This window comes from Tinamus guttatus, unplaced genomic scaffold (genome assembly GCF_059628265.1).
Source record: "Tinamus guttatus ecotype Peru unplaced genomic scaffold, ASM5962826v1 Tinamus_guttatus_pri_ptg000070l, whole genome shotgun sequence".
In the NCBI taxonomy this organism is placed as follows: domain Eukaryota; kingdom Metazoa; phylum Chordata; class Aves; order Tinamiformes; family Tinamidae; genus Tinamus; species Tinamus guttatus.
Window position 1 is genome coordinate 2091803 of NW_028288604.1, and position 14273 is coordinate 2106075.

A 14273-nucleotide genomic window follows, 5' to 3' on the forward strand; every position below is an offset into this window, starting at 1 on the left:
TTTGTGAACCCCTAAAGGTAGGTAGGGTTTTAAGTTCACACTCAGTGAAGGAAGCTTGGTGTCTTTTCCCCTTTGTTCTGCTGAGGCAAAGCTCCCCCTCCTGCGCTCCCAAATACCCTCCTTCCCCCAGCACACAGTTCAAGCACCGTCCATCAAGGGTTTTGCTGTGTTAGTGAACTGCTGTTGGAGGGAAGAGGGTGAGAGACAGCACTGCGCCAATAAGGGGGAAAATGGAAAAAGGTCCTTCGGGCTGCCTGTGTGAACGTCTTTGAAAACTGGGAGAAGGAGCTCAGGTTGCCTCAGGTGCAGCAGAGCGCCAGCTGCGAATCCCGATGTTTCTAGAAATCTGTGGTGCGGAGAAAGGGCCCATCGCTGCGAACGGTGCTGGCTGGAGCACTGCGCGCTGTGAGGGCAGCGGCAGCGAGGCCCAGCGCCGGTCGGGGCGCTCTGGGAATCGGGGCTGCCGCACGGCCTCAGAGCTCCTGGCGCCTCTCTCGTGCCCAGGGCGGCCCTGCTGCACTGCGGGCCCTGCAGGCCCACGGAGAGCGGCCTACTGCTCACGGGAGCATTTCATACAGAGCCAGAGCTACAGCCAGAGCTAGGGCGGCCGGGTGAGCAATGGAGTCAATACCTCACCCACTGACACTGCTAAACCCAGGCTGTCCCTGCTCCTGTGACAGGAAAACTCCACAACCTGGATACTCCAAAGGAGAGTGTCTGAAAGCTGCTCGTATCGCTGGGCCCCAAGCCTGCCCCGAGAGCGTGCAGCTGTGCACATGACTGAGGAAAAAAGAGAGCAGCGCACATGAAAGGCACCAACTGCTAAAATATTGATACATCTATCAGGAAAGCATAAAAATGATAAAAAAATAAACAGATGCTCAAGTGCATCTTGAGGTAATGAATTATGGAAGAGAATATGCTGTGAGTCTGCAGGAAGAGAAAGAAAGTGAGTGGGTGATGGATGAGGGAGGGAAAGCAGGCAGAAGAAATTACCTACCAACCTCAGCGGATACAACCACTTCATTCACTGCCTGCTCTAAAGCCATCTGTGTCAAGAAGACGGGTGACTTACGGGAACTAAGGCAGTGGGGGAAAAGGGTATTTCACCCCTTCCCTGCAACAAAGCACAAAACCCTTAAGCTCTGAATAATGAATAATGAAGGAGCCTGGATATTACTGGTCACAAAGAGGGCAGAAGATGACAAAGGGATTCCCAGTGGCAATGTATTATGGTAAGTCACCTGCAGACACCCCGCTACTGCTGGTTTTCCTGAGAGAAACCAAGATCCTGAAGCAGCGTACAGAATCTGTACGGGGAAAGGGCCAGAAGCTAAGGTTGCACAAACTTGTTTAATGCTGTCCCTCTCTACCCTTACCCACACCACCACTGTTTCACTTCCATAGCCACTTCTTTTCCAGAAGGCTGTACCGGATCCCATGCTGCCACATCCTCAAGCACAGCTTACCAGAAAGACACTGCAAAATTTCTTTTGAAGTCTCCCACGCCTCAAAGGGCTTGAGATTCCTGAAAGCAGGCAAGGAGGGGGCCCTTCTGTGCCTTGCATTCCTTTTGCAGGGATGTGTGTGCGCTAGGGGGAGAAGATGACTTGAAAAGTAATTTTTCTTCCTTTTTTTTTTTTTAATACACAGTCAGTTATACTAAATAATGCAGGTCATTTCCCAGGATGCCAAAGGCCAAATGAGCCCAACCTAGTAAGTGAAGGGTGTATGTATCAAAATGAGGCACCCCAGGCTGGTGCAACCCTGGGAGCGCTGCTCCCAGGGCTCACCCATAAGGCAAAAGAGGGACACGTGCTCTGCTCCACTAAGCCATCGGTTCAGTGCACAGACACAGGTGCCCACAGCTAAGACTGAGGCTGCTTCTCCTGCCAGCCTTGATCAGGCGCCTCTTTTTCACCCCAAAGAACCTCTGACTCATCTCGTACATGTTGTGGATGATGCTTGGTGAAGGAAACAGTTACTCAATATTTTGTTATCTTTGATGTTTTGTTTGTTTTGAATCAGTCAAGTACCACTATGAAAAATGTTATTATTTCTGTTGCTTTTCTTTTTTTCCCTGGGTTTCAGCACCACAGCATTTGAAAACTTCGCAAGCCTTGATGGTCTCAGCCTCCCAACCAGCTTGCAGGGTCAGTGTCACGTCTCTCTTACAGATGGGAAGCAGACACGCACAGCTCTGTGTTGTTTGTGGGGTGTCGACATCTCAGCTCCTTCCAACTGATTCCTGCCTCTCTCACACTGTGTTTGCTACAGCTTGAGAAGAGAAAAAAGTAAAATGAAGCCTACTTGAAAAGCTACTTTCAAGATGCAACCTGTTATCACAAGAACCAGAAGTGCCCCATTTTGCAGACCCACTGTGTTCAGCTTACAGCTGAGCATATTTCAAATGTTCATATGAACATTTAAGACAAAGGTTCTAAAATATCTTTAATTTTAATGGAAACTGGGCATGCAAACAATTGCTGTTGGCATGGAAATCAGCCTTGGCTATGTGTTTTTTTTTTTTAATCTGTGTGAATAAATACATCCATCACTCAAATTCTTAGATATTCAGAGATGGAATCTAATGCTGGGCTCCTACATCCATGTTGCACAGTGAAATTAAAGCTTCCTGTCCTGTGCACTGCACACCCACACCTTTTGAAATGGCCGAACTGAGACTCTTACATTATTTTGGTGTCTTGGAAAACTCTCAGGACTTTCAAGCAACTCAAGAGATGTCAACCCATCCCGAAATTACAGTGCTGTTCCTCCAGTGGCATGTCTCCCTCTTGGACGAGGTCCTGCACACCTGCTACCTAGCAGCTAAGTCACCTTCTCATCATAGGTCACTGGTAATTCCTTCCTATGCAGGAAATATTTACACCATTCCCATGCAGGACTTAATTGCACCGCTGCCTCTCTTCTCCACACAGGGAAGGCTGCCCCTGGCTCTGTGCCGGCCTGTGTGAGTGGCAGTCCATGACTGAAGGGTCATGGTGAAGACACGATCCCTGCCTCAGGGCTTTTTTTGTTGTGCACCAGCTTGCTTTCTCCAAGAACACAGGAAGAAAGTGGGAGAGGGGCAGGGCCCTCTGACCACAGGGGCACTCTCAGAGGGATGGGCATCTTCTCAGTTAAGGTGTCTATGACTGGCATGTCTACATCTGACCCAGTTCTCCTGGTGATCTTGTTCAGTCTTGGAGATAAACAGGCACTTCTGGGCTGTACTTCGTGTAAGCTGGGCTATCAGATGAGACAAATAAGTCTTGACAAGAATCAATTTCTCTTCACTGGCTTCAAGGGAAGCCAGGATGATTAGGTGCAGAGCAGGTGTCTATATTGTGGACATGTTCATTTAGCCACACAAACAACCCCTGAGTTGTCCACACTATGAGTAAAGAGGGGATCCTCCTGAGCAGCCATTTAGCCTTGCGTATATTATCTCACCTCCTAGATTCAAATGTGGGAACACTGGTCAGCAGCACCTTGGCACACAGGGGACCCTTCCCCAAGAGCTCTCGGCCAAGTCCCCTAAGCCCGCTACCCAGTGCCCTAAGGAGCACACTGCTGCTGCCAGAGACACTTGTCACGCAGGTGTGGGGCAGACCAGCAGCCATCCCCTCAGTTATGGTGGGATTTGCTCCATGGCCCTAGGAGAGTGAGAGGGAGGGAGGAGACAGCAGGGGCAAGGAGGAGCATATCCTTGTTGCTCAAAACCAAGAGGGTGCCATGTGGCTGCATATTCACACTGCTGACTTTTCATTTCCCTTGCCATTTCTTCACTGAATGAAAGAGCTGAAGAGAAGACATATAAAGCTCAAACACAAAGGAGCTGCCCTCTAGCACACTAAGGAGAAAGAAACCTCAGTGTGGAGATGAAGTTGGCCCTGCTAGAGCAAGAGGTTGGACCGGATGACCTCCCGGGGTCCCATTACACCTAATCTGGAGGGTTCTATGAATCTTGTCAAAAATTCTTGTGATGGCAGTTGGGTATGTAAGTAGGTATGGATGAGGAAGTGCCGTTGTGGATGCACCATTAAGCACCTTCTCTCATTACTGAAAAACATGCAAGAAGAGAACTGTGATCGAGGCTTCCCTTAGCTTCCATCTCACTCAACCACCTCCTTTTGAAATATCAGAATATTTTGAAATATCAGAACTTAATTAGGCTTCACCTCACTTGAATTTCGAATTTCCCACCTCTATTCTCTACATACACATACTAATATACTTCTACCAATTACGTATTTGTATTAGTGGGCTCACTTGGCTGCACACTGACTCACTGAGCCCCCGAGCAAGACTTGCAGGACCCTCTGGCTGTCTGGGAGCCGCCGGGGTGGCCCGTGCCACTCACCAACTTGCGGATTTCACATTCTAGGTTCTGGATACAGTCCAGTTTTCTCTTGCGGCAGCGCTGGGCTGCAATCCGGTTCTTACTGCGCCGGCGCACGTCGTGGATGAACTCTAGCTGTTCTGAGGTTAGCTTGTGCATCTTTATCATCATCTGGAAATCATTCCTTGGAAGATCTGTGATTTGATCGACAGGAAAAGGAAGTTTCACCTAAAACAAACAAATACAAGAGCAAACACAGAGTCATCTTCTGCTTGCTGAAGGCAAGCCCAACAATGCTGAGCAGAAGGATTTTTTGCTGTGCTCCCATTCCCTAAATAAACAACACATAGAGAACTTCTTTACAAGTAACAAGTTTTTACTACTCCCTTGTGGCACACAGCAGAGGACAAGTTGTAAGGATGAGAGTAATCACACTGAAACCAAAACCACGGATAAATCCCAGGTAAAAGTTTCCTCTTTCTAAGAAGCTCTAATAAGACATCTCCTTTCATTAAAAGGACACTCCACCCACTAAGGGACAGAGCCTTATGGAAGCAGAGAAGTGCCTCCCTGCTATCCATTTCAAAGTCATTTCAAGAAAAGAGCTACTACTGCAGCAGGAAACCTGTCTCTGCATGGCCTGCAGGACTGACAGCTTGATTAGGGGTGAGCTTAAAAATGCAGCCAGTCACCTCAGGTGCCTGAAAAATACCACACTGCATTTACGACAGGGCTCATAAGCTGCACCTCAAATAAGCCATGTGACACATCAAAAGAAAGGGTCAGAACAGTGTGAAGAAGCATATTTTACCCTCCTAAAATTACATGTGTTGAAATAAGACAGTATATTTCTAAAATTTCAATACTTGTGTAGAGTGAAAAGAGATGCATTTCTTTAAATAGTCTAAAATCTGTGGTAGGACATTTTTCCTACTGTCCATGAACGGTTTTGATTTCAGAAATTTTAACTATGTCTCAAACTCCTGTTGACTATGCATTAAAGCAAAGCAAGGAATTGGAACCACAAATACAGACTTTCTCAAGGCCCACAGAAAGGCCGTTGTGCTGAAACACTCCCATTGGTTTGCCTTTTCACCCCAAACCTATCAGCTTGTTCTAAGTAAAGAGACTTGCTCAACAGACCCGGCTTCTTTTGCAGTATGATATAGGCAATACGACCATGAAAACAATAATGTTCCCAGAGGGATGCTGTATTTGATGATCAAATAATGATTATTTGACAAAGCAAAAGGAGAAGATAATAACTAAGCTGGTCTTCACTTTTTTTTTTTTTTTTTTTGTGTGTGTGTGTCATACCCAACACTGTCCAAAAGATGGCACTAAATATTTGCATTTCTGCCCTGATTTGGTACAATCCAATTGCTTTTTGAACAAGGAGACTATTCTGTACACAGGCCACCAAAGAAAATACACTGAATTTCTCCAGCCAAGCAAAAGATCCTGGTTGAAAAGGTCCCCTTGATATTTAAAACACGGTTATCGGGCCTCAAAACGGTGCATTTCAACCACGTGGACGTACAGAGAGTAAGGGCACAGATTAGCAATAAAAGGAGGTATTTTCACCCGAGAGTTTCCCTTGCTCGCGCCGCGCGGTTTGCTCAGGGCACAAACACCCCAGGGACACCATGCTGCCCTTCCCATCCCCATGGGGACGCCGGGGCCCCAACGCTGCCTGGGGACCCGCTACTGCCCGCGTCAATGGAGAAGGGCAAAAAATCCCAGGCAAACACTGCCCAAACTGCCCCCACGCTGACCTCAGGCATGGTGATGTGGCCTGCCTTGTTTATCGAGGGCCAACTAACGACACGAGACCTGTTTGAGGTCCCCTTCACAGCCTTTGGCCAGTAAACATAAACTTCGTGTTATCTGTTTTTCCCTCTAGCTTCAACCCAGGGTGAAAATGCAAACAGCCTGTAGACTCCTCTGAAAGACACCACAGTTTTGCTGAAAAAGCAGGCCTTTCAGATGCTGTCTTTCTCCTTGTTTTCTTAGCTCCAAGGCTGAAAGCAATGTTAGCTCTATTTCTCCCTCTCCACACTCTCAAAATTTATTTATTTGTGAGCACAGGAAATGTGCTTGCAGTTTGAGGGGGAACGAAATGGAATCTACTTAGATGTCAGGTACAAGTAGCTGAAGGGAAATGGGAAAATAGAAACAGATTCATGAAGAAAAAGGGATTGAAAACAAAAATATCGACACAGCAGCCTACAGATGGCTATCAGAAAAACCAGAATCACCCCAGTCTTGCCACGGGCAGCACTGCACAGGATTACAAAAGTGAGAGGGAGAGAGAGAGTGGAAGTGAGTCAGCCTCATTTCCTGCGCCACACGCAGCATTTTTATTGCCGCTTTCCCTCTCCTCGATTAGGTATCAACTGAGGAAAAAAATCCTTTGGCATGGATACAATGAATGACTGAACCGGCGTATTGCTGCAGTAAGATGCTACGAGCTCTGACACGAGTGCAGGGCCAGATCCTCAGCTAGCGCTGACCGCAGCACCGCTGCCCGCCGGAGCTGGTGGCTGGGCCGTGGTGGGATTCACCGGCCCTGCCCAGAGCTGCCTGGCTCAGGGGCTAGCGCTGGTGCTGTCCAGGGAGCAACCCATGCCGGGTGGCTTGGCCCGCTCCATGCCCACAGAGATGGGGCACAGGCAAGGCCCTATGCCTTAAGGTACTTAAGGCTGGGGGACAGGGATCACCTGAGGTGTCTTCCGGAAAGGACACACAATGCGCATAAAACAAACAAACAAACAAACAGACAAACGCCCAAACAAATAAAAAGCATGTGTCCTCCTAAACTTCTCTTTTTCAGAACCATGGATTTTATACAGGACTATCTCTAATGAGAAATGCAAGCAGGATTCCTGTTCTTTTCACGAGTTATTACAGAGTTACTAAGCGCACAGACAGCACAAGCTCTTAACTCCGCGCCGTCAGCAGAATCTCTCTTTGCTTGGACTTCCACACAGGCAGCAGGGGCCCTGTTTCCACCTCCCAGCACCCACGCCAGCACCTTCTGCTCTGCTGCAACCTCCACTGCCCCCGAATCCTGGCCGGTGCCCTCCTTAGAAGGACAGGCAATCCACCCTGGTGAAAAATAAAACTTGCTCTGATTTTGCAGTATTCCTTCCCTGCATTTGCGTTAGGATGCAAGTGTAAATGTCATTATTTTGAATGGCCAGTAGCAGCAGTGATCTTGCTGAGACAGGGACAGCCACTGAGTACCTGAGGGGTGATTGTAGGGAGAATGGGGCCAGGCTCTTCTGTGTGGTGGCCAGTGACAGGACAAGGGGTAACGGGGGTAAGTTGAAACACAGGAAATTTGACCTCCATGTGAGGAAGAACTTCCTTACTTTCCTGTGAGGGTGCCAGAGCCCTGGAACAGGCTGCCCAGAGAGGCTGTGGAGTCTCCTTCTCTGGAGATCTTCCAAACCCGCCTGGATGCCACCCTGTGCCACATGCTCTAGGTGTCCCTGCTGGAGCAGAGGGGTTGGACTAGATGATATCTAGAGGTTTCGTCCAACCTCAACTGTTCTGTGGGTCTGTGATTCTGTGATGGACTCAGCAAATGAACGGCGCACAGATAACCAATAAATTCTTTCAAACTTCACTAGTGAGTGCCAGCGTGGAACACAGGCTATTCACTGCCGGGACGCTCACCTTCTGAACTAGTTACTCCTGCTGCCCTCTCACCTCTTTCTTCAGGGGAATAAAGAAGAAGAGCAAGGCCCAGTACAGACCCACATTGTCTTGATATGAGCGTCAAACATTTGGAATTTTCTTATCTCCTGAGCAATGTGAACTTTATTCACTGCTTCTTTAAAACTAAATTTCAACATCATCTTTCTTGAGTTGCCATATATAAAATATATATATATATAAAATATATATATAAAATGTGGTAGTAAAGATACTGAGCTCCCCCAGCCTGGCTGAACATCACAGTAACTAAAAGAATGCATATGTTATCCACTAGAAAAGGTAATCATTATGTATGGGGTGCAGGAGGGCAGGACTCAATGCACCAACCACACCTTTAAAAATGGTCTGATGGTTCCTCTAGAGTTGTAACAAAATTGTTGCCTTAGGGCTCTTAAATTGAAAGCCAAAGCAATTGAAAGCTTCTGACACTTAAAATTGCCTAGTGCTTGGAAAGCACTCAGGACTCGCCCCAGAAATATAAGATAGAGGCTGAATAATAGCAATTTATTTTGATGTGGAAAGGGTAACTTGCTTCACATAGCAGAGTCCAACATAGTGGTTTTTTTTTTCCCAGCAATTTCCGTAGCATGCAAGTCTTTGTTCCAGTCCATGTCAACTTGAATTACAAACTTGAAAATTTAGTCACCTCCTATAGCAAGTGGTTGTTATTCTGCTGCTGCCAGTAACCTCTCCTTCCTGACCCAAGGTTTCCTCACTGGGTGACATTTATTCTAGTGAACGACAGATTTCAGATTGGCTGCTCAGGACGGAAGGCCATAGGTTTTTGGCTGTTGTGATTTATTGCATTTATTCGTACTGCATTTATTGTGATGATGCCCAGGCTCAATTTATGTATCCTATTCTTTGGAATATGACTTGAAGGCCATGAATACGCCTTGGAAACCATCAACATTCCCAAGCATACAGAGCAAGACAGACATCCCCCAACTCCACAGAACAACAGCAGAGAAAGGCCTGGATGGTAAGTCGGGATTACAGCACCTGCAGTCAATGGGAAGTACAAGCAGAGAAACAAATTTTGCTACTCTTCTTCCACGTGACTAGATTTGGGTTTGCAAAGGGACTGAGCTCCAGAAGATAGGCTGCTCCTATGTAGCTGCCCTAGCAGGTGCAAAGGCACCTGACTTAACTTGCTTGGATAATGACCAAAAGGGGACAGAGAGGATGTACTCACTGGTCTCCTCATCCTGTGGCTTCTTGGAATTGGTAAAGCCTTCAAAATTGACCTCTTATTTCCATGTCATGCTTACATGAGGTTGGCAGAGGACTGTAAGAGGATGATGGTGAACCCAAGCAGCAGCGTTGTGTCAAGGAACCAGTTGGGGAAAGGCCCTCTCATCCGTAGACCCTTGGCGTCCAACCAGCAGGACTGACGACTGTGTATTTACCTGGAGTCAACTCCAATCCCACCTCTTGAGGGCCATGAGGGCTGTTGGGGCCAGTAAATGCTGCTGTGCAGCAAGTAGACTGCTGTGCAGCTCGGCAGAGACAGCTGGGGGAGGCTGCTGATCTTTCCATCTAGTCCGCAGTGTGGAGCATTAGTCATGCCAGATTTCAAGGCACTGGTTGATGAAAGTTGTTTCTTGATATCACAAGTGGGAGATTGTTTTAGGCCCAGACACCTGCTAATGGTTTCCCCTGGGGTCATGGGAATCACACCATCATTCCCTGCCCCTGGAACGAGCCCGGCCTCCATTGGCAGGTAGCAGGTGTGAGCTGCACCAGCCAGTAGAGAAATGAGTTGTGCTCATCAGCAACAGGCACTGCTTGCACGGTACCTGTTGGGCCTTTTTCTAAAATTCTAACAGCTGGCTAAAATTAGCACCTCCTGCCACATGCAATTCTATTAGCTAACAGGAAGGAGAGAGAACTTCCCAATCCGAAGAGTCATCTTAGAAGTCAAAGGACAGGGCAATATCATAACGAATCATTCCAGGTTGCCTTAAGAAGCATTTCTTTCTTACATCCCTGCAGATGTAACCTTACTGCACGCAAGGACCCACAAGCTCACCACGTGCTTCAGAGAACTGGGAGTAATGGGGCAATCTCATGGCCGAGGTCTTGAATCCAGCAAGTGGGACACCTGGGCCTCGTTCTCATCCCTCAGCCCACGACTTGGACCTCTGCTCAGGTCACATGCTACTGGTGCTTAGAATTCTGCCCCAAGCTCTTCCCGTTAGCAATATAATAGGTGCTTTGAATTGTTCTGTTAGGTTCCCCAGCTGCCATCCAGGCCATGGGTATGACAAAATCCCCTGACATTAACTAACTTTTCTGAGAACAGGACTAGTACAGAATACCAGACAGCAGCCACACGTGCCCTTGAGAAGGGTGCATCAGGCAGACCATGAAGGGGGATGAAGTGCAATATTTTGCTGAGCAATCTGCTTTTGTAGGAAATGTTTCAAGAAACGGAAAGAGGACTTCAAGCACCCCAGCAAGGGCTTGCTGATTCTGCTCAGGGCAGAGCAGAACTGATTTCAGGCTGCAGGGAAATAATTCAGTGTTTAAAGGATCTTCCAGAAATGTCAAGATTGCAATTTAAAACTCTTGCCATTGTAATTCCCAGCTACCTGCACGAATGCCACTCCTGCTAACGGGAGAGAAGAAAACAAAGCCAAGGCACCTTGTGAGCAGAAAGTTTGACACAACGCTATTTAACCAGACGGTGCCAATCACAATTCCCAGTGCCCTGCTGATGCCTCCTGGAGAAGAACATGGGAACTTATTTCTTCATTTTGCATTCACGAGGACTGAATCTACTCAGGGAAGCTGGGGTGCCTGTCACCAAATTCCAGGAAGACTCTAACACATATATTCCTTAGTTGCCCTTCTTTTTACATAGTATCTTCCATTGAGTAGAAATACTAAGCACAAAGACTGGGCTTAGGCAACTCAGTGCTGTTGCAGCAGATTTCTGGTTCTTGTTTTGCCTTGCTGAGGCTCTGGATTACATGACTTTGTTAGCAGACAACAGATCAGCAGAGAAAGGTTGGCTGCCTGTTATTTAACATCGAGAGTTTGAGACTGTCACTGAAGGTTATTTCCCTACAATATCCTCAACAGTCCACTTGCATTACCTCTACCTTTATGAAAATTTTCTTTGAAAAGTGAGTCATTAAGCCAGTGCCGATTTCTTCCGAAATATAAATGAAAGATGCATTGAATGCAATTCTCTAGGTAATAATGGTTCCTGGAAAACTCAACCTCTTACCTCCTCCTACCCTTGTTTATTCTCATCCCAAGAAAACTCTGTCATCAAAGCAGATTAAGTCGAGATTTCTTTTAAAGTGATCCAGTATTACACATTTTTAGACCAGTTTTCTAGCAGAAAAAAAAAAACCCACAGATACCTACTGAGGAAAATAAATATCTAGAAAAGTAGGTAGTGCTGAAGTTTCCATTCCTAAGTAGGTTAACAGATTGACAGTCTACTTCCTTCTCAACAATTCATTATTTCAGGGCTTATTGTTTTGTTGTTGCTATTTTAAGCAGAATTGTCAGAACCTGTCTGCGAATCGCAGAGTGTTAAACCTTCTCCATAGTACTATATCCTAATAGTTGATTTTTAACAGCTACCGGCAGCCTGAGGGAGCTGGGTGAGAAGAGTAACATAAATGAAACAGGCGACTCTGTTAAACAGATCTGTGAAATCCCGGCAGCTCAAACAGCAGTCCCATTGCTGTTAATGTGCAACACTGTGATCGGGACACCTGAAATCGCACCTGCTTCTTCTATCACAAAGTGCTTAAAAAGACAAATCTCAGCACCGTCTGGGTGGCTCCTCTGAAAGGAAGAGAAATGAGCAGCAAAGTTGCCTGGAGAGGCTGGGTCAGTGGTGCTACCTGGACTGCCACCTCCTTGGACACTCACGGGTGCAGTCTGCACCGCACCGCAGGACACGGTGACCGACCTCGGAGCGTGGCCACCATCACCCCCACTGCAGCCCTGTCAGAGCCAGCCCCCAATCCCATTGCTGCTCCCAAACGATGTGGGCACATGCTCCCGAATGGCTCTGACCTGCAGGAAAGCAGCGTCCCTCAAAAACGCAGCGAGAAGAAACCTTTCCCCTACTTCACATACACCCAATTTGCCAGCAAGTCATGTTTTGTGACATTCACTCCAGCACCGAGAGCCACCAGATCAAGACCAGCAAGGTCCAAACTCCAGGGGAAGTCGGGAGCCGCGTGAGATAAGGCAGGGCCAGAGTGCAGCCGGTTCGCTCCCACCAAGCCACCCCGCTGGAATGCAAAGCCACCCGCTACAGGAGCGCCCAAGGGGCTCTCTGGAAGGTTGGGCACCCAAATGTGACCCAGCTATCTTATCAGGAGCTTTGTGAAGAGAAATCCAGCAAACACTGTGCGCTGATATGGAAAGGGATGAGAGACCGGTCTGCACCGCAGCCAAGATAGCAAGGGCAAAGTTTCATGAATGGAGAACGACTCAATGTAAAGCTTGAAGAGAGGCAAAAGACACAGAACAGTGCACTGCCGAGCGCTGTATGTCTCTCTTGCCAATGCTAACTCTAGGTACACTGACCTGCAGGAAAACTTCCCGCGGCCTGGCTTGACATACCCTTCCCCGATGGTGCCACAGGAGCTACCTCTGCAGGGCTGCAGGCTACGCAGTCCAAGTCACTGCATAACACAGCGCTGTTTAACGAGACCGCAATGTTGCTTCCTAGACTGACAACGGCTTTTACAAATTCCCTCGTAAAACAGAACCTGAATCGAAGCGCCATCCTGCACACACCCACACCCTTCTGGGGGGAAACTGTCAACAGTCCCCGCTACGCGTCCCACCGCGCTCTGCTCGGGCTCGCTTCTGCTGCGGCCCCTCTGCACCACGCGCCCACGAGGGCAGCTGGTCACTCCCCGAAAGGCCCGAGGGCGCCCGCTCCCTGGGCACGGTGCCTGCCCCACGCTGCAGGCCCAGCCTCCTCAGCCCGCTCCCGGCTGCCTCACGCTCCCTGTGAACGCAGCACTTCAGAAGAGGGGCCACAGTGCAAATAACCTTGGCATGTGCAAGCAGCGCAGCTGCCTGAAGCGGCTTCAGGGCTTCTACAGGTCCTATATAGAAAATCCCAGAATTCTATGGAGATTCCTCTACCCTGCCTTCGTTTTGTCTCTTTGCATCTCCCCAGCTTGGTACACAGGGCTAAACAAGACCACCAGCACAACACAATAGGGATGAGGGTGCTGGAGGCTCTCCAGGCTGTTCAGCCCTCCATTAGAGCTAAGCAAGAGACATCAGGCTAAAGGAATCATGTCCTAAAAAGCATCTTCCAGAGCCTGGGATGAGGTAGGAACAAAGAGTGAGGGATGAATAAAGTTGTGCCAGCTCTCTTTTCATCCCTGGCTCAAAACTAACCCACTGGGCTCAGTCCTGGGTGCTCACAGGACTCCAAATCCCTCAAAACAACACTAACTAACTGCTCCTCACTCTAAAAGAGCTGTCGTCAGGGGAGCATTTTCGCTTTCCTAGAGAAGCCAGACATGCGATTTCACCTTGATGTTCATGCAGTTCCCTAATGGAGTTCTGTGCAAACGTCTGTTCCCTGCTCCACCTCAGTGCTCGGCAGTCCATCTCAGGGAATTAAGCACTCCCTCGGACTAGTCACGCCACGCAGGCAGTATTTTCAGTCACAGCCAACCAGCCGTCACGGCAGCACTTCCGCCCGGCCCACCTTCCGAGCAGGCCTTCCTTCTCCAGAGAGCGACAGAGAGATTCACAGCTTGCTCTCTGTCCCCTCTGTGTTCCCCCAGCCCCAAATAAGGGTCAACTCCACTCCAGACCAGCTTGTGCGACTGTGTGCTAGGGCTCTCCCACGAAAGGAAGGGGTGTCCATCAGGAAACACCATCTCAGCTGGCAGGGAACAGACAAGCAAAACCCATTACCTGCCCACAAAGACACAGACACACACAAGACTTGAGTGCTATTCCCAGAGCTGAGGCAAAACTCGTTTCACACCTCTGCCTCCTCCCACTCTGTCTGTCTCCTCTCTGTAGCTCGTGAGCAGTTTGAAGCAAGGGCTCCTCCATGGTTTGGACTGCCCAACACGCAGCGTCACAGAAGGCACAGCTTCGGGCTGCAGTCACATAACAGCAACAACACAAACAAGTGGAACTGGAACCACCTCAGCAATCTACAGGTGAAAAATGGTGCTTTGTGTCCCCTCCAGTAGGC

The 14273-nt window shown here is 48.4% G+C and overlaps 1 protein-coding gene across 1 annotated transcript in view; it reads right to left on the reverse strand.

The window, feature by feature from the left end:
• The window catches only part of BACH2 (BACH transcriptional regulator 2), a 138207-nt gene that overhangs the window by 1974 nt on the left and 121960 nt on the right, over positions 1 to 14273 (reverse strand). Inside the window, exon 6 of the mRNA XM_010225358.2 lies at positions 4364 to 4570. Within this exon, the coding sequence (XP_010223660.2) occupies positions 4364 to 4570 (207 nt within the window). The remainder of the gene's footprint in view (positions 1 to 4363; positions 4571 to 14273) is intronic.